We start from the raw sequence: 23,347 nt of genomic DNA on the forward strand, positions 1-23,347 counted from the left end.
TCACGATTAAATTTCGAATTAATCGAGCAGCCCTAGTAGGGACCCTCAAAGAATGAAAACGATCACATCGCTGACTTTTTCACTCAGTCCATTCTAAGAAACATGTTATTGAAACATCTGGTTTCGTACTTCCTCCCCGTATGATGTCATTCAGGATCGCACTCATCTCTCAGCCCCACCCAGCCGGTACTAGTCCAGCCTCCAGCAGTAGACGTTACTCCGTATTGAAACTCCGTTGTGAAACTCTGTAGTGTAACTCGGGACGTTACTCCTACATTGGCCGACTGTCTTGCTAAAACTTGAACAAACATGAGGACAATGTAACACATCGTTTAGAGTGATTGATCAAACTTGAACTCTTAGAAGTTTTTTAATCTTTGTATTGTCCAGCTTTGTCTGTAGTTCAGCAAGCAGCTGCAGTCAGGACTCACTCAGACCTTCAGGTGGGAGAGTACACAGATTTGGAGGAAACCTCAGCATGGACTGACCAACGGTGGAGTCAAGAGATAACCGAGAATCAGGTATGTATTTTTTTGCTCTAATTTCAATTTGCTTTGCTCTCACTTGTTATGTACCTCGGTCCTCTGACCATCTAACCTAATTTTCCATTGCTTTAGGAATAGGCTTCATGAAATTCTTTAATTCCGCTTGTGCCTCTTTGGAAAAACATGACTTTTTTTACATGCTTTTATTTTGAAAGGGAAGTTCCTGTATAGACGCGGACTTACTGTTATGAATCTGCAACTTCACAAAGGAAACATTTTATATTTTAGCTACCCTCCCAAGAGGCCCAAGCTCTTACCGTGTTGTTTCGGGAAGTTTCAAATAAACCTGAAAACATCAGTTGAAAGTCTCGACCATCTTTCGGGGGATATGCTACAGATAGGTAGAGGATAGTTTCATTTTTGTCCCGTTAGTGGCTTTATTATGGAAGATTGATGTCTAGTTCCTGTTATAAGCAGGTTGGTGGTTGGGACTCTTGTTTTGAAAGGGGTTGTAACTAGGGATGGGCGTTCGATTAAATTGTCTTCGTCGATCGTCGGAAGAGTTAATGACGAATTTTCGAAAAACGGGGGGGGGAATAGTTAGAAAAACAAAACTTCTTTTTTTTTTTTACACACAGCTTCTTTTTTCAAGTGAATGCAATACGCTAACATAGATATGTACTATCAAGTTTAAAAGATTTTCAGGGGACTACCCCCCTAATATACATCACAGAGAAATGATGGTTCTATTATCATTTTAACATTATTCCAGCTCCATACTCCATTAAACTATATTTTACCCAATAAAAGATATATCAGCTTTATTTGTGATTATGACAGTTAAAGTTGAATTGTAAAACTACATTTGAATGTTGAGGTTCCAATTAACCTATAAAAAGCAGTGGTTACCCTTAATTTCTGCTCATTCAGAGAATTTGAATTAAAAAGATTCAAAAGAAACCTAACCCTGACTATTAAGGAATATGTAACTTCTTTAAAAAATAGAAATCATTATGAAGTGGTGAGTCTGGCTATTGTGGCGTTGGCCACAAACAAATCATATGGGCATACGTAGATCTAAGTCAGGGGTGTCCAAACTGCGGCCATTTAATATATATATTTTTTTTTAAACTAACAATTAAGTAGCACCTAAATGGCACTTACTTATAGCACTTTGTAGTTTTGCTCTATTTTTGACGAAATTGTACTTTCTTGATTCTTGTTTTTCGGGGTTTGTACCCTCGGGTTCCCTTGAATGCATTGATTGCATGGATTAAAGTTTTCCGTCGCTATATCAACTCCGCTCGCATAAGGCTAAAAATGAGATCGATGCAGATCCGAAGAGAAAAAAAAAATAGGGGGGGGGGGGGTGTAACACTGATATGATTTGCATAACTTTTTTTAACCTTTTGTTTGTGAACCATGCCTTGCGTCTTTCTCATGTTTGAATGGATAAGTTGACGCGGCATTTAAAAAAAAAATCCATGCGTTGGCAGAGCATTGGAAATAAATCCCCATGCGTTGTGCTTGGTTTTCTTGTGTTCGGCGTTGTTATTGTCAGTGGAGCAGCAGCAGTTTAAACTCTCTCTCCGCCGATGCGGCGGGCCAGCTGGATGTCCGGCTCCCATCCACTCCCAGCTCTGTGCGGGTCCCACCGGAGGCTGAGTGGTCGCGCTGCGCCAAGGCTGCCTCGCGCCGTGCAGCGATTGTTTCGGCGTCGAGTCTATTTTTGTTTGCGCTTGACGCGAGCGTATCGCGCCAGTAAACACACTGAAAAATGATTTTAAACGATATTGATGACATATTTTATATGATATAAATGATAAAGTATGCATCCCATAGTTTGTATTCCCCTTCTGTTGTCCTGGAGTTTTAATTTTACCAATTTTACCAATCACATTATTAAATGCCCCCCTCTGCCCATCCACTACAAGCAGTCATAAAGATAAAAAGAGAGGGGGGGGGGGGGCTCCCCATTGGCTTGAGTGGAGAGTACGTAATTTACCCTCGACACCCGACATTGAACGGAGCAAACAGCGGAGAAGTTCTTGACCAACCAATTCTGTTGGAACTCCCTCTTCCTCCTCCTCCTCTGGCTCATTTAAAGCCACACCTGCAGGAAAACCCTTTTCCTCTCCTCCTGGGCCAAAAAAACCTCCCCAGAAACGGGCATCAGGTGTCCTGAAGTTAGATGACTTTGGATTCACCACTAAAAGGCCAAAGAAGTAGACCTTTTCATTTTCTCTTCTTGGGTCTCAGTGTTTTAACTTATTTAGTACTGTTATCTTTTAAGTTTTAAGTTATCTTTTTGTGTTACACCGTTTTGTTTAAACATTGTTCTCTTTAATATAATTGTTCTTGAAAGCATTGTGGAAATAAATGCTTGCTCTGTCAACTTGTGCAGACGTTTTGTCATTTATAGCCCATTAACACGAATGGTGAAGTCTTGCAAAAAAATATTGGTTTTAATGCCCTAGCTTTAAACTAGTAAGTGATAATGGACCACGTGAAGTTCAAATATCGAGGCGGTAAGCAGCCACGACCCAAAGTGAGTGCCGATTTTTTTTTTTTCAGTCAGATGATTTTTTTTTTGCTTTAATCCCTGTGATTGTAAATCGCTTTGGATTAAAGCGTCAGCTAAATGAATTGTAATGTAATAGACTATGGCCCACTGTATTGCTCTTCTCAGTTTAGACACTAGGTGGCGCCCAACTCAGCCCTGACTTGCCAGCTGTTCCTCAGAACGCCGCCACGCCCCATGTATATTAATAAGACAAGACTCATTGATGATGGCCACTTGTAGGATCACTCACTGTTGACAGTAATACCTTGTCCCATGTGCATTCTCAACTTTGTCTCATACAGGTGCTGGTCATGACTTGCCACATATTCCTGCATGTTTTGAGGACTAAAATCTTACTGTTATCTAAAATCAACTTGGTGGTTTTTGATGATTGTCACCTGGCCATTACAGACCACCCCTACTGTGAGATAATGAAGGTGAGATTGTCTCAATGGAAAACATTTCTTTTTGCAGAAGTTGTAAACTGTCATATAAAAAAAAAAATCGGAATGATCTTGCTCTTCTTTATTTCTGCAGCTGTTTGAAGGGTGTTCATGTAGTCCTCGTATCCTGGGTCTCACAGCTTCTCTTCTAAATGGAAAATGTGACCCTTCAGACCTGGAGCAGAAGATCCAGAATTTGGAATCAATCTTGAAGAGCAATGCTGAGACTGCCACAGACCTTGTTGTCCTAGACAGGTACTGTATATTCATTGACCATTTAAGGAGCAACATATAGAGGGTAGCGACAGAGTTGCAAAACAACCACTTTATACATTGAACTCAGAGATTTAGATTTCAATTTTTTGTCCATCACTTGGGATTCCTTCCGTTATTAGACATGGGTAGTTTTGAGTGTTTTTAGTAAAGAATTTTCTATTGCTCTGTAGAGAGGATACTGTATTGGTTTTAAAGCAACACAAGTACTTTTTAACTTAAAAAAATATCTTAAATCACTTTGATTGATGTTATGACCAGTGTTGTGCATGAACTGGTGACATCTGGGATAAAAATCATTTCCACATGATTCAAATCTCTTCATTACTGACAACACTGGACTAACTGAACAGAAGGAGCATCTTGAATGAGAAATTCAATGTTTTACTTTATTACAAGATATAGCCTCAAAAAGAGGCTTTCGTTGACACAAACTTGCACTGACTGAGTGAGGCAACACAGTGGTAAGAATGCTTGCAATCACTAGTAAATATAAGCATATGCCCTATTTCCATGCACCATGGCCCACTGTGCAAAGCGTCCAGCTTCATCACCCAGGCCATGAGACTGTTAAAACTCCTCTGTACTACCATAAGATTGTCACTCCTCTAAACTGCCTACTCCTGCAATATGATTGCAGCTTGTAATATTTACACTACCACTTATCAGTATTACTTACATTCTCTTTCATTCTTTCATTCATTCTACTCAGTAATATATTTAATTTGAGTCTAATTTGTATTTTGGGTGTGTATTTTTATTTAATTTCATTACTTTAGTTTTATTTTAGTTTATATATTCAAATTTGTTTTGCTTGTTTGGTTTTCAAATATTTTTGCGCATGGGTAGAAAGAAGAAGAATGTCATTGTCAGTGACTGCTGTATGTAATTGTTGTCCACTTGACAAATGAAGTCTTGAAGTCTCCTTTCTGCAGGATTCAGGGTGTCAGCTCATCTTTGTCGATAACTGACTAACACATTTATTTAGTTAATCGATGGTGTTGGATCATAAATGCTGATCATTCTGGTCACCTACCCTGATATCATGGCTCTGCGCATCATGTTTCCTTTTGTGTGTAGCAGATGAGAGCAAAATATTATAATAATATTATACAAAAAACTATTTTTTTTAGAGTGTTGCAAGCCAGTAACGCTGTATGCTGACGTCTAAGCGGAGTTTTGTTTGTCCACCTTTTTCAGATACTCCTCTCAGCCAAGAGAAGTGGTGCTGGACTGCGGCCCCTATTTGGACAAGAGTGGTCTTTCCTCCCATTTGTTGGTGGAACTGGACGAAGCTCTCTACTTCCTGAACGATTGCAACATGTCTGTTGACAGGGAGGATCGCAATCCTACATTAATTTCCAAACAGGTCAGAGGACTATACCAAACTGTTTTTAATTAACGGTTATGTGTATAACATCCAGAACATTTGTTACCAGCTGCAGCAGAAGGGCTGATATTGTTGAGAGAGAATCCAAATGTCTTAAATTTATCATCTAGGGAACAAGGGCTCCATCTGATTGGCCAAATATACTAACATTCAGAGGTTGAATGCATGGCTCATGGAACACCATTTAACAAGTTTGTCAACTTTTGCATTGCATTTAATTAGCCAACATCTTGTCTATAGATAAGGTAACTAAAGTCATACCCTTATACTATAGTTGACATGATTTAAATTAACATTTTCCACTAGTTGCAATGGAAATTTTGGGGGCACCAGCCCAAAATGTAGGTGCGCCACTTACAACTACATGCAAAGCAACATTCATATTTTTTCCAATTTTAACTGTTTCACTGATAAATGTTTTGGTAATAAATAGAACATTTACAAAATAACAAGTCGCTTTGAATAAAAGCATCAGCTAAGTGTAAGTAAATTTCACTTTCTGAGATACATTTTCACCAGTATGACTAAGTCCAGGCGACAGCCAAAATGTTTACAGGTTTTCTGTTCGTCCATCCCATTCTTGTAAATATCTCAAAAATCACACAAGAGATTTTAGTCGAATTTGGTACCAATTTTAACTTGGACTACTAAGAAGTTATTAGATTTTGGTAGTCAGAGTTCAAGTGAAGGTCAAGGTGACCTAATAAACAAATTTTGGGCTTTTTAAATGTGATATCTCAAGTTTGTCTTTAGGGAATTTCTCTACATTTTTACCAGTTGTGCCTTGGACTCACAAATTAACTAATTTCAGTGGTCAAAGGTCACAGAGATCTCATATCAGCCTGAAAAAAAGTTTTTAGACTAAAACATGTCATTCAACTACAATAAACAGTGTCATTTAACAAACTGTTCATAAGACACACATCAGACAATCTTAGTCTCTTTATAAAAACAAACACCCATTTAATCAGTTCAAGAGACACAACATTTATATACTGTTCTTACACTGGCCCACTGTACTGCCCTTCTCAGTTTAGACACTAGATGATGCCCAACTCACCCCTGACCTGCCAACTGTCCCTCAGAAAGCCGCCACTGTGTTAGGCCATGGAGTGTCATTTTGGTTGGTGGTGTGCCCCAGGATTTTGTGAATGTAAAAAATGTGCCGCGGCTCAAAAATGTTGAAAATCACTGCTCTAGAGGACCCTAGTGGCAACTCATTGGCAACTCGTTTTTCATTATGTTTAAATACAGCCTCAAACTCTTAAGTAAATCAAACAAACTCTAAGTAAACTTCATGTACTGATCAGGTCCTAATAACTTGTGATGATTGTTAATGTTTTTTTAAGTTTAGGTGAGCGCAATTCAGCAGGAGTGTGGAGGGAGGACAGAGAAAACTCTAACTTCTGCTTCTGCCCTGATCCTAAAGCATTGCCAATGATCATTGGCTGTTAGGGACGGGGCCTTTATGTATTTGTATGTGTTTATAGACTCCACCTGGCTCCCAGTCTTAGGAGCGTGGGAGCGCACACACAAATTTTCGCTCGCTCGTGTTTTTCACCTGATGGCATGCGCGTGATGATATTATATATTTGCAAGTCGCAGTGATGCACCTAGTTAGAAAATGTAGTGGGACTGTATCCAAAACATTTTACTAAATGGTAGCAGTCTGGAGCCCTGTAAATAATCTTAAAGCACTTTGAATAGAAAGGTCCACACGATATTGTAGAGAAACCGACAGTGGTGAGACAAAAACCTCAGCTGGAGAGTACCACACCTGATTACACTGCTGTTTATACTGTCCCTATCCTGTCCAGATCCTGAGTGACTGCCGGGCTGTGCTGCAGGTGCTGGGGCCCTGGTGTGCAGATAAGGCGGCAGGCATTATGGTGCGGGAGCTCCAAAAGTATATCAAACATGAGCAGGAAGAGCTCAACCGTAAGTTCCTGCTCTTCACTGACACCATCCTGCGCAAAGTGCATGCCCTCTGCGAGGAGCACTTCTCCCCTGCTTCACTGGACCTCAAGTATGTCACCCCTAAGGTCATCCGGCTGCTTGAGATCCTCCACGAATACAAGCCCTTTGAGCGGCAGCAGTTTGAAAGCGTTGAGTGGTACAACAATCGGAACCAGGACAACTATGTGTCCTGGAGTGACTCAGAGGATGACGATGAGGATGAGGAGGTGGAGTCCAAAGAGAGGCCTGAATCCAACTTTCCCTCACCTTTCACCAACATTCTGTGTGGGATCATCTTTGTGGAGAGGCGTTACACAGCTGTTGTTCTCAACCGGTAGGCTCATGTTTTCTTCATTTATGCTCTGGTGTGAGAGTTGTACTGTCAGGTTTTCGATACATTTTGACTTACCATTACTTTCAACCAATTTCATCACTCTGGTGTGTAAAATACATTAACCACAATAATTCCAAAATGTATTTGTGTACACAGGGACTTGTAATAGTGCAGTCTGTCCTAAAACCAACTACTGCAGTGTTTTCTGTAAAGCAAGACTGTTGGCGTGGAGGGATGTTATTTGGGGGGTTAGGGGTAAAAAATAAAAAGAAGCAATGTGACTTTTACTGTATAAATCTTTCAAAATTGCAAAAAATCAACAAGCGCATTAACTGCAGCAAGGGTCTGTTCTACATGGTGTACATATGATTTAGTAAAAATCTGGCAGGAAGGGTTGGAGAATTTGGCACAGAAGCGTCGAGCGTGCGCTCATCTCGCTCTGAACCCACACAAAAGTGAACGCCACTCACTATCATCATTTGTAAACTGATTCTTCCCTCCTCTCCTGATACAAAAATACCGATGTGTGCAGGAGAGTTTTCTCCTCCAGGCAGGGGATTGAGCTGTCTGCTGTGAGAGGGGCATGAGAAGCGAAACTCAGAGAATTTCATGCTGATGGCTTAATTAACTGTAGCAGATAATTAAGACTGGATGTCAAATAATTTCCTTCAATTGGACTCTGACAAAATGGAATTTCTCATTATTGGCCCAGATCACTTACATTCCCAAATTCTGTCATCTCTGGGTCCTCTATCCCAGTGATTTTCAACCTTTTTTGAACCGCGGCACATTTTTTACATTTACAAAATCCTTGGGCACACCACCAACCAAAATGACACAAATTGACACTCTATAGCCGAACACAGTACATATAATACATATAGTTAGTAATATAGTTTCTAAATGTATTAAAAAGCACTTTTAAATTATTTCAGCCCTTTATTACTCTTATCTTTTAATGAGCACAAATTGAATCAGATTTATGAAACAATCTTTGATTTAACTAAACTTTATTTAACAGAGACATATTATGCCCATTTTACCACAGTTGATATGGTTCCTTGGGGTCTTAATCAAATGTCTGTAACATATTTTGGTCAAATACCACAAGGATAATTTAAAACGGCACCTTTTTACCCTGTCTAAAACAGCCCTCCCCGGATTGACCTGTTATGAGTGCCAACAGTTACTCCAGCCGTTTACCCGCGCTTCATTGAATTTCTTGACTTTGGCATTCAGAGCACTGGGCAGAAATCACCTCGCGTCAACACCGACTGTGGGCCACATGTCTTAAGCAAAAACACTCAATAAGCTCCAAACTGTACAGAATGCTGCTGCTAGGCTTTATTCCTGCTCTGTCACTGATTTTATATATTTTTTTCTATTTTATGTAAAGCAGTTTTGATAAGTGCTTAATAAATAAAGTTTATTATTATTACATGGCAAACTTAAGCCCAACAAGAAACAACAGATGGGCATATTGACAATGTTAATCGGCCTGCAAGCTGTAGCGACCCATCTAGCTATTGCTGGTGCAAGTTTTATGCTTGGCCAGCAAGTGGTATTTAAGACTCTACGGACTCCGAGGGTTACTCATTTCATATCGACAGTAAATGCATATAACTTTGGTCTTTTCTCGAGAACCATGAAGCTGAAGTTGCCATTCAAAAGACCCTTTTCTTAATCCATTTGAGGCTCATTTCTGCTTGCCATCCACAATGTTACTGCTCCATAGCTTCCTGATTTAACGAACTATGGAATGGGCCATTGGTCATAATCACAGAATGTGCGCACGTTAATTGCCTGTGAGGAATTTGCATTAACTTGTTATTATAGTCTTAACTTTGACAGCCCTAATTTTTATCTCAATATTTTGCATATTTATGTATATTTTATTTGATATACTTATATAATTGTATTTGTAAAATATAAAAAAAGGAATATATGAAATTATATAAAATACAAACATGTTTATATAACCAATCACTAGACTTACAATAAAGTGATACATTTCAGTCAGTCATTCATTCTAAATTAAGAATGACCACATCAGCCAAATATTATAAATGCTAAAATATTATGGTAATTTAATTAATATCATACAACTTTATAATGAACACAAACATGTCTGTAGTCAAGTGTGCATAAGGGTGCTCTTGAATGTGCATAGATTAGATTCGTACATAAGAACAAATCCCAGATGAGAAATCTGAATCTTCGTAAATACTGGCTGAGTAGGTTTCAAAAGAAATGTCTTAAGAAAGGTTCGTGAAACCCTGTGATCTCACTGTTTCATTATTTTTATTTTTTTTAACGGTCAAGTTTTGAAACATCAAATTTTTATGCGATAAAATGTTTCTGTAATTGTTAGAAAGGAGAGCATAGTTTTTTCCTGCTGCTTTTGCATTTCCAAGCATCTTGAGTTTTTCCACTCCAGTTGTTTTTCTTTCACCTATTAGGTGAGTAACACTGGGTTTAAATTAAATTCGAGAGAAAACACAGAACATACCACTCCCCTTCTTTCACTCCTGACTACAGTAGTGCATTTTTGTTTTGCCTAAACTTTTCATCTTGTTTCCTTATAATTTCCAGGCATATATAACACAATGTTGAATTAACATTGCTTTAGGCAGTGTACAAAATAGATCATATTTAGTAAATTTGTGTTGCTGGCCTTTAATGTGTAGTAAATGTCTTTTGGCTGTTGTCCATTTTTAAATGTAATTCTGTTGACTCTGGGGCTTTGTATGTATGTATATTAGAGGTGAAACAGTACATTTATCCGAACCTACAATTTCTGGTGGGGGCCTGTCACTTCTGTGTGCACGTACAAAAGCCGACATTGTGCTACTGCTATCCGACATGTAGCTGGTAACACAATAACCGACTCGTTAGAAATGGCATCACCAGAGTGATGTCCACTAAAATTAAGAATAACACTTACATTAGTGGGACAAGGAAAAAACTAGTTCAGAGCAACCCCAGCTCCCCTCAGCATTAAAGATGCTGCTTGGAAATAATTCAGACCGTGTCACCGCAATAACCAGGTATTATTATTTTTTGTATTATGAAAACGTTTATTTTTTCATTTTACCTTTTGTAAAAAAATTACTTGGGTAAGAAAGACAGAGCCATAGTTAACATGGGTTTAATATATATAAATACAAAATCTGTTAAATGTTATTGTGTTTCTTGTTTCTACTAAAAACGTGCCAATTATTTTCATAATCATTATCCCAATGTGTTATAATTAGCATGCTATCTTATTCTGTTTATTCCTCAGTCTAATCAAAGAAGCGGGGAAGCAGGACCCAGAGCTGGCTTATATCAGCAGCAACTTCATAACTGGCCAAAGTATTGGCAAAAACCAGCCACGGAACAAACAGATGGAGGTGGAGTTTAGGAAACAAGAGGAGGTACACAGACCTTTTGGAAATAACATTTACATGAATATCCATGTTCATGTTTCACACACTTCTCCGTTTTCAATTTTGTTGTTCCTCTCTTTAATTTTATTTACTCGGAAATTCTTTGAGGTATGATTGAACTTAAAATGTTTGAGACAAATATATATATATCAATAGAAAAATAAAATGTCATTAGCTGTAATTTAATTAACTTACAAAATGAACGGCTGTAGCAGTTTTGTCATTTTAACTAACTGTCCAGCTGGGCAGCTAACACCTACACCTTGAATATCTTGATAAATGTGGACTAAACTGATAAATGGATCTACAGAACACAAGGTAAGTTTACTTGAAAGTTGATTTCTGAGATACAAGCCTAAAGGAGTTGACCAATGGAAGAGCAAAAGGAGTGTGCTATAGTGGGTGTAAACCATTATGTTCTCCCCCTTCCCTTCTCAGGTTCTCCGCAAATTCCGGGCTCATGAAACCAACCTCCTTATTGCCACCAGCATTGTGGAGGAAGGTGTGGATATTCCAAAGTGCAACCTGGTAGTGCGATTTGACCTGCCCACTGAGTACAGGTCCTACGTCCAGTCCAAAGGCAGAGCTCGGGCTCCTGTCTCCAACTACATAATGCTGGCTGACAGTGAGAGGACCAAAGCTTTCGAGGAAGATCTCGCTACATACAAGGCCATAGAGAAGGTAACCCTTTCTCTTTGTACAGTTTGATTTAGTGAGTAGTACAGTATATCCGTAATGTTGAGGAGATTAAAGTGGAGCAAAATGAGGAAGTGAAAATTATTTTGCTTTTTAAAAGATCCTGAGGAACAAGTGTTCCAAGTCAGTTGAGGTGATTGACTTTGAAGTGGAGCAGGTTCTGGATGATGACAACACCCTTCCACCTTATGTGCTTCGATCTGAGGATGGAGGTCCCCAGGTCACCATTAACACAGCCATTGGACACATTAACAGGTATGGTGATGTTTCTCAGTTCGCAATAAAGATAACATGAGCACATATTGATCAGCTTCAGCTTTCAACATAGTTTTTTCTGATGTTCAGGTATTGTGCTCGGCTACCCAGCGATCCATTTACCCACTTGGCACCCAAATGTAAAACTTTGGAGATGCAGGATGGATGTTTCCAGTCAACACTCTACTTACCTATCAATTCCCCTCTGCGAGTCCCTGTTAAGGTGAGGGAAGAATATCTACATTAAAAAAATGTCTCTGTCCGGAGGCCCACCCTAACAGCTTTAGACACCACAGATGCATAGTTGTTTGTTTTATACTATGCTTGGTAGAGGTGTGCATCTTCACTAGACTCACGATTCAATTCGATTACGATTCAACAGACAATGATTCGATTCATAATGATCCATTTCAATGTATCGCATACACAATTTTCTATATTACTGCACTTGGCTGCATTTTCATAAATTATTCAGATCTGTCAGACAAGCATTAACTCTGTTTTTTTATTTAGAAGGTGCTTGAAAAAGTTACTGTTATTACAATTGTGCTGTAATTTTCAAAATAAGGTTTTCAATTCAATAAAACAGTGGTCCATGCTCTCCAAACTAATTTGACATAAATTCAGTTTAGACTTATGTGCTGCACATCAGGCGTAAAAGGACAAACTCTAATAATAGCCTTTACTGTATAAAGGTGGCCCTGCCTGGCCCCCAATGAGACGCTTTACTCCACTGGTCTTTAGAACTGATCTTTGTAAAAACCTGATAAATTCATACTTATGTTCATGGATAAACGGGGTGTCGGAAATATAATGCTGATTTTAGACAGATGAGTTCCTCAGCACACATTAATGTGGCATATTGTTTTCAGTCCGTCCTCATATTTAATAAAAACGAATCCCTTTGTCACTTCAGGTTCATTCATTTTATGGATGTGTCATTGACAGGGTCCTACAATGACCTGTGCCAGATTAGCTGAGAAAGCTGTTGCACTAGTATGCTGTGAGAAACTCCACAAAACGGGTAAAACCAGAATTGAGATTTTGTAAATGCATGATCTGTAGAACTTTTACACTGTACATCTTTAGTCTCTGAGGGAGTTTTCCCTACATCAATTTATCTGTCTATTTTGCGTCCTTTCTTATCAGGTGAGTTGGATGATCACCTGATGCCCGTTGGGAAGGAGACTGTCAAGTATGAGGAGGAGTTGGACCTTCATGATGAGGAGGAGACCAGTGTCCCAGGCCGACCTGGTTCTACCAAAAGGAGGCAGTGCTACCCCAAAGCTGTAAGAAATTAATTCTGCTTTAGTCTCATTTATTACAATAAGACTTACCAGGCTCTTTCTGGATGTTCAGAATAACTAAGCTTCTTTAACGAACAATAAAAAGAAAAGTAGAGCCCATATTCATTGAACCTATCCTTATGGGTTGTTCATTTGACAAATTGTGAAATACTTTTTACTGTCACTCTGACTGACCTTTTTGGATGCTCATTTTATGAGATGGACGTCTTGCATGAAGAAAGCAAACTTCTGATGTACTCTAAACTAGAAATGTATGCCTCACCACCCAGCATGCTGTCTTAAATATAAGATTTTCTACATTGTTAAATAGGGCTGAACGATTTGGGAAAATAATCTAATTGCGATTTTTTTCTCAAAATATTGCGATTGCGATTTAATATGCGATTTTATTTTATCCTCCCCCCCCCCCCCCCCCAAAAAAAAAACTCCCGTAATGAATGATTTAAATATGACCAACACAATATTAGATACATTTACTGTACAATATTCTTTCCCACATTTTTATTTAACTATTCATTACAGAAACAAGAACAACAAATCGGTGTGCATTTAAGTAATTTAATCAAAGTCATTGTAAGTATAAACACAAGCCATGAACTTTTTAAAACCTGTGTGCAAAATTTACCATCTTAAGAAAAACATTTTTTTAATTATAGGTGTGTTACTGCTCCCAAGTCAGTAACATTGCCAGTGTTGGGAAGGATACTTTCAAAACGTATTCCGTTACAGAATATATAATACATGCCTAAAATGTAATCTGTAACGTATTCCATTACATTAACTAATCTGAGTAGCATATTATGAATTCTTGGATTACTTCCACATTGAATTGAATTGCATTACATAAGTGTAGGAATGCGGCGTTGTTATAGTAAGTGGAGCAGCAGCAGTTTAAGCTCTGTGTCCGCGGATGCGGCGGGCCAGCTGGATGCGCTGGAAGGGCAGCTTGCGGATCAGCAGCTCCGTAGATTCCCGTTCATGTCTGGGTGGTCGTGCAGCGGTATAGAGGCGCCGGGCCTCAGCAGGAACACCCCCATGCTGAACACCTCCGTCTCGCAGATGTACATGTAGGTGACCGGGGGGCTCTGGAGCCGCGCCGCCCCGGAGCTCGGCTTGCTTTTCCGGGGAGCGATTTTCAGGTCCGCCACCCGCACCGTGGTCACCAGCGAGATGAGCTCGCTCTGTGTGTCCGACACGTCGGCCGAAGACTTTGGGACCCTGTAGGTGATGCAGGCTTGCCTCGCTATCTTCTGGATCGGAGAAGTTTTGTGGTCCCGCGGCATTCTGGCTGCGGGTGAGGAGAGCATCCGAGAGCCCTACTCTCTTTCGCACGTTTTAATCGCGCACATTGCGATTAGAAAATCGCGTTTTATCATATCGCGATTTTATCGCAAATGCAATTAATCGTTCAGCCCTATTGTTAAAATATGAAAGCATCGAAAGTATTAACTTTTAAGCACTCACTGGTGAATGTTATTTATTGATGAAAATTAGTCCTGTCAGTTAAACGCGTCATTAACGGCGCAACTCTCACGCTTTCGCCGTATGACACACGCTTTTGCATGTTGGTGGTTGACTAAGTCAATCATTTTTTAAAACATCATATCAGGCCGTCATGAAGTACCAGGGGCGTGTGCGTGTGTGCTCTCCCAGATAGCGCACCGGTCCCGGGGCTCCGTCCCCGCGCACTCGCTCAGAGAGACACTGTGAGATCAGAGCTCGTTCATGTGAAGCAGCCGGTCACTGACTGACTGCTTGTTAACTATAGAAACAGTGAAAACACAGAGTTTCTCTGGTCTCAGCTGCTCAGAGATGAGCGCCGCAGCTTCTTGATCAGAGCAGAAGCTGCAGTTGGTTTCTACCAAGCTTCAGTATCTGTGCTTGCCTCAAGTCTGACCTGCTCTCGCTTTTTGTTTTTATATATCGCCAACCGAAATATATATTTTTAAGCTATTATGCTGCAGCTATAGGTTTTTATTTATTTCAAAATAGGGTACTTCTTATTTCATACATTTTCCACAAATATTGGGAGGACTCAAATAGCCCTACAAAGTTCTGTGTTTAATTTATTTCAAAGTAGGCTGACACTTGCCTGTTTATTTTGCTTGTCTGTTTGAGTAGCTGACTGAAAGCAAAGAAGTAGTAGTCTTACCTTTTATTGGTAACCTAACTGTTACGGTTCATTGTTTCTGAAATAAGAGGCCTGACTGCTATGTTCAAAGCAAACTTGAAAAAAAGGAAATATTAAGCCATGGTTTACCTGAAATGTGCACTATATAATTTTATTTTGTACTGCCCTGTGTGGCAATGTTGTTTTTCAATAAAATAAAACATTTGCATAAAGCAAGCCAATCCACTTTTCCATGTTGATGGAGCATTAAAACGAAAAAAAAATTATGGAGAAAAAATAAATGAAGGGACATTTAGAATAGATAAAAATTTGAGATTAATCGCGATTCATTTTGAGTTAACTATTACTTAATTGCGATTAAATATTTGTATTGTTTGACAGCACTAATGAAAATATTATAAAAATGGACGCAAGACAGGAAATGAATACATTGGTAATGTCATTGTAAAATACGACCTATTGAACTTATATATTTATTGTGTCTGTACATTGTGTAGTGCAGCTATTCATATCAATGCTATAGACAAGGTACCTAATTTATATAACACTGCGTAGGATTCATACAAAATGGCAGCAAACTAGCCTAGAGTGGTGAGTATTTGTATTTGTACTGGGATGGTGCTGTATTGGTTTACTGGACTCAGACAAAGATCCAGGATCACAGCTTATAGAATCAATATCAGCTGATGAGTCAGTCATCATTATTGTCCAGGAAATCATCATAATTGCTGAACACTAATCCTTCTATTCGCATACTGCTCTATCAGTGCATCCCCATGCCGCATTACACACAAGGAGGTCCCCAGGTCACACACACACACTCTCTCTTTTTGAGTTTCAGGACTCAACAGCGTTACAGCCAAATTCAATACAATGAAGTAACTTAGGGTCCATGTCTTCAAACGTTAAAATAAAAATATTAAAATGCCTCTATACTGCTCCTTTGGTGTCATCCAAGTTTCCGTAAGCCCCAACATTCAAGTTCGACTTGAAACTGCATTGTTTACACAATGTTTTTTGCCTAAATGTCCTTTAAGGAATTATAGCAATGATACCGGAACTAGCGAATGCTACTGCGCACCCCGCACACACCCTTGGGCAAGAACTTGTGTGTGTGTGTGTACAAAAGTGAATACAGCTTCGGAGGAAGATATCAGCGGACATTTATGCAGAAAACATGCTGTAAATTATGCCTTTTCAAGTTGAAGTTAAATGTAAGGTTTACGGACTCTTGGATGACAGCACAGGAGCAGTATGGAGGCATTTTTATGTTTTTATTTTAATGTCTGAAGACCTGGTCCCCTAGTTACCTCATTGTTTTAGATTTGGGGGCAATGCTGTTTACCCCTGAAACAACAAAAGTGTTTTGTGGTCTCAGACACTTCACCCACCCCTCCAACTAGTGCACTATATAATGATTAGTAGATGATTTCGGACACAGCCCACAAGAACCACAAGCAAAGTGGGAGGGGTCATCACACCTTCTGTCAGTCTCTTTTGGTTTCTGTAATTGTATCATTTATCATTTCTTGTACTCTACAATGGTAGATATATAAAGTTGAAATAATAGAAATTATCATTTTATTTTTAGTTGTTTATGTATGTTTAAACGTGTTTTGCTTTACCTTCTGTTGTCAGAAACTTTGTGCTGGAATCACCCTGCAGGATTTTGTAAATAGTCACCTTCTGTCTTCTTCAGATACCAGTGTGTCTGAGGGACAGTTATGCTGTAGACATATACTATCTATATGTGATTGGGATGGTCCTTACCACCCCTCTCCCAGATGAACTCAACTTCCGCAGAAGGAAGCTCTACCCACCAGAGGACACCACCAGGTGCTTTGGCATCCTTACTGCCAAACCCATACCTCGAGTATGTTGCCTTCCTCTGCTCTCTTAGACTCAGCTAATATGTTTGACTTCTGGGTATACTGTGCATCACTTATTATCAAAACAAACGCATGGCTCCAAAATTTTCCTCTAATCATTGGTAATGGGTAGTAATTGATGCTCTTCTTGTCTGTCGAGATCCCTTATTTCCCAGTGTACACTCGCTCGGGTGAAGTGACCATCTCCATTGAGCTGCAAAAGTCTGGCTTCATGCTCACATCCAACCAGCTCAACCTCATTACCCGACTGCACCAGTACATCTTTTCCCACATACTCCGCCTGGAGAAACCTGCACTGGAGTTCAAGCCCACGCTAGCAGACTCTGCTTACTGCATACTACCTCTGAATGTTGGTGAGTCGAGCTACACTCCATGGATTATTTTCCCAGAAGTTGGTATGTTTGAGATGCTTCAACTTGGCAGTTCATTACTAATTACTTTCCTCTTTATTTTGGCTAATCGCTTTGTTCAGTTGGGGACTCTAACACACTTGATATGGATTTTAAATTCATGGAGGACATTGAGAAGTCTGAGGCCCGCACTGGCATTCCTACCACTCAGTACACCAAACAGAACCCCTTCACCTTCAAGTTGGAGGACTACCAGGATGCTGTCATCATTCCAAGGTACCACTACACTATATGAGGAGTGTTCATTTGTTAACAAAAACTGATGAGACCCATTTCTGAAATGTGTGTGTGTGGGCTTTAACATGGACCAAACCAATTTTAAGGAATAAAGAGACTCTTTGCTGGAATGGCCAGCCAAAGAAGGCAAGTCTGATTTTAAAATATGTATACGTTTAAATGATATTTTGAATCCGTCAAAATTCCTCAATTATCAATCCCTATCATTGATGAAAAAGGACAATACTTAAATGTAGTTCAAAAAATAAAAACTTTTAAATACCTTCCCATTTTTTTTTTTTTTTGCCTAAACGTCCTGATAGCCCCCTCGGAGGAGCGGTCATGCTCTCACAAACACGCCTGAAAATCGCACACACTCTTGCCCAAAGGCAGGCTTGGGGTGTGACTTTTTCACTCAGTCTATTCTTAGAAATGTTATTGAAACACGCATTTCGTACTTGCTGGCCGCGTGTCACTCAAAGTGCAGACAACCAATCCGAGGAGGGGCTCTTAAATAATTAGTGAGGCAGGCGAAAACAGCCTGTTCTGTCTGGAGCACCAGAGAGAGGCAGAAGAGAGGACATGGAAATACACATTGCAGCACTGGTGTATCATCTTAGGGGTACCAATATCTCAAGTTAAATCCCAGGAATGTGTAAAATATAGGTCGTTTAGGTTTAATTGGCTTGTTGCATCAAAGATGACATCCTTGTAAGGACACACAGTTCGGGAATGGGTCTTTGACAGCTAAATGCACAGCATTTAATGTATAAAGTTATTATTATTATAAGGGCCTAGCACCAAAGGAGCGAGAGACCAATTGTTTGGCTAGCAGTACTTGAAAACTCGCGAAACTTGGCTTGGCACATTTACCAAGATATGCTCAACCTAATTTTTACTATGAATTTTGAGCATGGGTGTGGTCAAATGACTCAAGGGTGCCCTCTAGAGTATTTCTTTTTTTTTTAAATTCTTTTTACATTTAATTCTTTTTAAAGTAATTGCACATGATCCAAAGATATAAATTAAACTTTCTGCTAGGGCTCAAAAGCCCTTTTTATCAGTATTTTGTGTATTGTACCTTGTAGCCAAACATTGCAAACTGAGTCTGCAAATAATACAGAATCAGTTTGGGACAGACAGCGTTACAATAATACAGGTATTAAAATATGAAATATACACAAACGTAAAACATTGTTTGAACAGAACTGGGATGTCCCTCCTAATATTATCCTAGTTGTACCTGATCTGACACTTGCAGTGCATCTGGAAATTATTCACAGCGCTTCACTTTTTTCCACATTTTGTTATGTTAAAGCCTAATTCCAAAATGGATTAAATTCTTATTTCTCCTCAAAATTCTACACACATGACAAAATGGAAAAAGTTTGTTTTACAATTTATGAAAATGTATTATTCACAGACTTTGCCATGACACTCAAAATTGAGCTCGGGTGCATCCTGTATCCAAGATTCAAGATTTGTATTATCAAATGCACAACAATAACATTAAGCAGTTGCTGGCAGTGAAATGCTTTGAGTCACAGGCTCTCTTCTAGCAATGCTCAAGTAATTACAACCTATAAAATAAAATAGAAATAGTATAAATAGAATATCAAAATTTAAAATAGAAAATAAAGTATATATATCTTAATAAATATATATATATATATATATATAAAAAAACAGCTGAAGAGAAAATAAAACAACAATAGTGCAATTTTGTGCAAATATGTCACGGTGCTGGTTTGGTGGAATTATTGCATTTCAGAGGAGTTTAAATGTCTTAAGGCCTGGGGGATGAAACTGTCTCTGAGCCTGGTGGTGCGGGCCACCTAAAAAGTGAATTTAATCCATTTTTGCATAAGGCTGTAACATAAAAAAATTGGAAAAAGTGGAACGCTGTGAAAACTCTCCGGATGTACTGTAAATATAATCAATCATCAATTTAACAAACGATCGTACTGGTGTGATTTACTTAATGCAATAAATAGTGGCAAGTATGGGATGCATCCGGTGCTAGCTGTAGGTACTTCTGGTTTGAACCACTCGCTGGCTTTCCTATGAGCTGCACCTAGAATCCAAAATACATATCCCTCGAAGGGACCATTGTAGTTGCCTAAATAATTTATTCCATCTTGAATGACAATTGGGAATTCATTATGGGCGAGACCTGAATATGCGATAATGATTTGCCACACGTGATCAACACTGTCTCCAGCAAAGGGATGATCTGGTAACGTGACTTCTTTTTACCTAAACCTAGTTAGGTTTTTCCAACAGAACTTTCTCCAGCAGGGCAAACTGCTGGCTTTTCATTGTAGGATATAATCAAAGTAGTGTTTATGTTCTTTAATCAATTACTCAATGTTATGTCGAACTTGGAGGAATCTATAAACATCACTAATAACAAAGCCATGGTGTATCTTGTATTGAGCCCTGATGAAAAAATTTCCAGTTTGCTGTTTAGCCTTTAGTCAACCACTCCTTAAACCGCGCATCTAATCGGTTTGGTTTAAAATCCCGTTCAAAAGCACACCACCTCAAAACCTTGAAAGCCTTAGTGACTACCTTGTGCCACAGCTTAAAATGCAAGTAATCCACAAATTTATTTAAATTATTCAGTAAAAACAAATCTACAATTGAACTTATACTGTATAGGGTGTTCTCCTGATACACCCTCCTCATGCTCCTTCCACCAAGCCACATATTCTACATTATATTAACTTTATTTGTAAAGCCCCAAAAAAATTCATTGCAAAAAGATGAATGAATTATAATAAAAGGTATTTAATCGGTTCAATTGTAAGTGCCAAATCAAAACACAATAAGGTCAAGACCTTAACATTTATAGAGAAACCCAACAGTTTCCACAATTATCCCTCATTAAATGGAAGAAAACTCTAGCAGAAACAGACTCAGTGTGGTGCCATCTGCCTTGACCGGTTGGGGTGAGAGGAGAAAATGGGGAAGAGGAGTGTATAACCATCATATTTGAGCTCTGTCAGACTGGTTGTTATATAAAAATATTATAAGATAATTATCTTCAGTTTTACCTTGGTGTTTCAGCTTCTTTTAATTGCAATAACGTTAAAGGCTAAGCCTGAGGGTACGCTGGGGCTGAAGGTAAATCTGACTGGCTACTGGCTTGTATGAAAGCCTTGTGGCTCGCTCAGTTGATCAGACATCATTACCTCATTGCCTTCTTTAAACTAAACTAAATACCTACTCTAGGCAGCAGAGTCAGAAGCTGTCATATTTGAGAAACTACATAATTTGTGGTTGCAATTAAAGTGAGATAAAAGGAATAAAGGATATCAAATGATACAGTAGCACCAGAATTACAAGTCGGATTTTAGAAACTCTTTCCTATAAATATGTTTTGAGCAATGATTTAAAGATAGTTGGTGAGTCTAATATCATCAGGCGGGGAGTTCAATAGCCTCGAGGCCCTAACAGAGAAAGCGGTCACCTTGAGTAGACATTCTTGACCCAGGGACAGCCAACAAGGACAGGCTTGCTGATTTCAGGTTGCGATTTTGTGTGTAGGGGGTCAAGAGCTTTAAAATGTAAGTTGGGGCCAGCCAATGTTGAGATTTAAAAGGCATTAAAATAATCTTTAAGTCAATTGTGAATTTAACTGGTAACCAGTGAAGGGACACAATAATTGGTGTGATATGAGACCTACGGTTAGTTTCAATTAAAATACGAGCAGCAACAGTTTGTCTGCAAACAAGTTATAAATGTTTGGCTAAGGCGTGTATAGAGGGAGTTGTAATAATCCAGGCGGGAAAAGACAAAGGCATAGCCTTTTTAAGTCAGGGGGAGATAGTATCAGGATTTAACAAATGTTTTGAAATTCAGATGGGAAATAATTGCTGTTTTAATATTGGTTGCCGGGGGACCGAGAAATTATGGGGGGTTTGCCTGCTAGCTGGTTGGAACCAGACTTTTTCTGTTTTTATTTGAATTTAACTGAAGAAAGTTAAGTGACATCCATTCCTTAATGGCAGTTAGGTGCTCTGTTAGGACACTTGCATGGCTGATGGTTGTCTGGCTTGAAAGATAAGTAGATTTGGGTTTCATCTGCATTCAAATGATATGATGTCCCATTAAATTGCTGATGTTTCCTAATGGGAGAATGTACAGTGAAAATAAGATGGGACAAAGAATCAAAGCTTGTTGCACTCTTTGTCTGTCTTAGAGATGAGACTTAAACATCGAAGGTCAGTTCCAGATATACTGACTCATTGCGTTTGCAATATCCAGACTGGAATTTGTCTACATTTTTATTATTGTCACATACACCTCAAACTTATCTGCTCTTCTATTAGAGCAGTCACTCCCACAATATCCTATAGAAACTATTTCTGCCCCCCCACAACCTAAATTCATTAAACCAAAATAAATATATAAAAAGTAATATATTTAAACCTAATAAAAGTTGATGTAACCACTATATTGGTACCAAAAAATAGGATGAAATCTGGTTTATTATATATTAGGTCATTCATCCCAAATCCTCATTAATTATCTGATTTCTGACCATCAGTTCAATTTACTGTCTAACTAAACTTGGCTGCAAAAAGATGAATACGTGGGTTTAAAAGACTGTGGTTTAAGCTTTATAATAACCTTCACTGTTTTTTCCCCCAGGTATCGTAACTTTGACCAGCCTCATCGTTTCTATGTAGCCGATGTGTACACCGACCTGACGCCGCTTAGCAAGTTTCCTTCACCAGAATACGAGACGTTTGCTGAGTATTACAAAACCAAGTACAACCTGGATCTGTCCAACCTAAATCAGCCACTCCTGGATGTTGATCATACCTCCTCCAGGTCAGTAGTACAGAGCTATAAATGAAATATACCTGTAAACTGCTCTCTACTTTCTGTTTACTTTTCCTGAGTTTGTGCAAAAGAACTGGTTCATCAAAATGTCCTAAAGGGGATGTTGTTTTTTGACATCAGAGTACAGGTTTACATGTTTTGTATTAAACTTCTTTGCCTTCAGAGGGAGCTATGGGAAGTCCGATAAAATGTCCTTTATTCATTTAATTTTCACCCAGTGCTGACTGTGTCGAAAGGCAACAAGTTTGAAAAGTAAAGATCCAGGGATGTCGAGACAGAAAGAAGTGAGTTTACCAGATCTCTAGCCTGCTGCTAATCTTTACTTAAGGCCAAAAGCTAAAGATAAAATATCAGCGTTATTTATTATATTTGACGCTCTCCACATCAATGTACTAAAGCTTGTGAAAAATCCAGCAGGCCCCCTCTTGGCAGCACCACTACATTGAAGTGCCAAATTGTCAACAAACGACTCTGCTCCTCTGATATTTTCTAATCACTCACACGTAGAACTTTATAAAAACCTGCTTATTTCAAATGTGTTGTGTTGATGGATAAACTGAACTTTTCACACAAACTGACAATCACATTCATTGAATTATTAAACGATGTCGGATCATGAACCTGGACCATTCTCGTCACTTAAGCCTGATATTCTGCCGAGGCACGTCACCTCTTGTGTTGTATGTGGCAGATGAGCTGCGTGCAAATTATTGGACTTTT

General features: G+C 39.0%; 1 protein-coding gene across 6 annotated transcripts in view; it reads left to right on the forward strand.

The window, feature by feature from the left end:
* Positions 1 to 23,347, forward strand: part of dicer1 (dicer 1, ribonuclease type III) — a 57,969-nt gene that overhangs the window by 7,416 nt on the left and 27,206 nt on the right. For 2 of the 6 annotated variants that reach the window (XM_053433806.1, XM_053433805.1), the window contains 15 exons: positions 391 to 521; positions 3,351 to 3,485; positions 3,586 to 3,746; positions 4,965 to 5,133; positions 6,972 to 7,444; positions 10,728 to 10,860; positions 11,311 to 11,553; positions 11,669 to 11,823; positions 11,914 to 12,046; positions 12,772 to 12,847; positions 12,973 to 13,112; positions 16,961 to 17,134; positions 17,290 to 17,503; positions 17,623 to 17,776; positions 22,433 to 22,615. In XM_053433806.1, the coding sequence (XP_053289781.1) occupies positions 391 to 521; positions 3,351 to 3,485; positions 3,586 to 3,746; positions 4,965 to 5,133; positions 6,972 to 7,444; positions 10,728 to 10,860; positions 11,311 to 11,553; positions 11,669 to 11,823; positions 11,914 to 12,046; positions 12,772 to 12,847; positions 12,973 to 13,112; positions 16,961 to 17,134; positions 17,290 to 17,503; positions 17,623 to 17,776; positions 22,433 to 22,615 (2,674 nt within the window). Of the gene's footprint in view, positions 1 to 390; positions 522 to 3,350; positions 3,486 to 3,585; positions 3,747 to 4,964; positions 5,134 to 6,971; positions 7,449 to 10,727; positions 10,861 to 11,310; positions 11,554 to 11,668; positions 11,824 to 11,913; positions 12,047 to 12,739; positions 12,848 to 12,972; positions 13,113 to 16,960; positions 17,135 to 17,289; positions 17,504 to 17,622; positions 17,777 to 22,432; positions 22,616 to 23,347 lie in introns of those variants that run through there. The other 4 variants (XM_053433807.1, XM_053433808.1, XR_008339995.1 and 1 more) reach the window with 4 other exon arrangements.

Source organism: Pleuronectes platessa, chromosome 11, assembly GCF_947347685.1.
Source record: "Pleuronectes platessa chromosome 11, fPlePla1.1, whole genome shotgun sequence".
NCBI lineage: Eukaryota > Metazoa > Chordata > Actinopteri > Pleuronectiformes > Pleuronectidae > Pleuronectes > Pleuronectes platessa.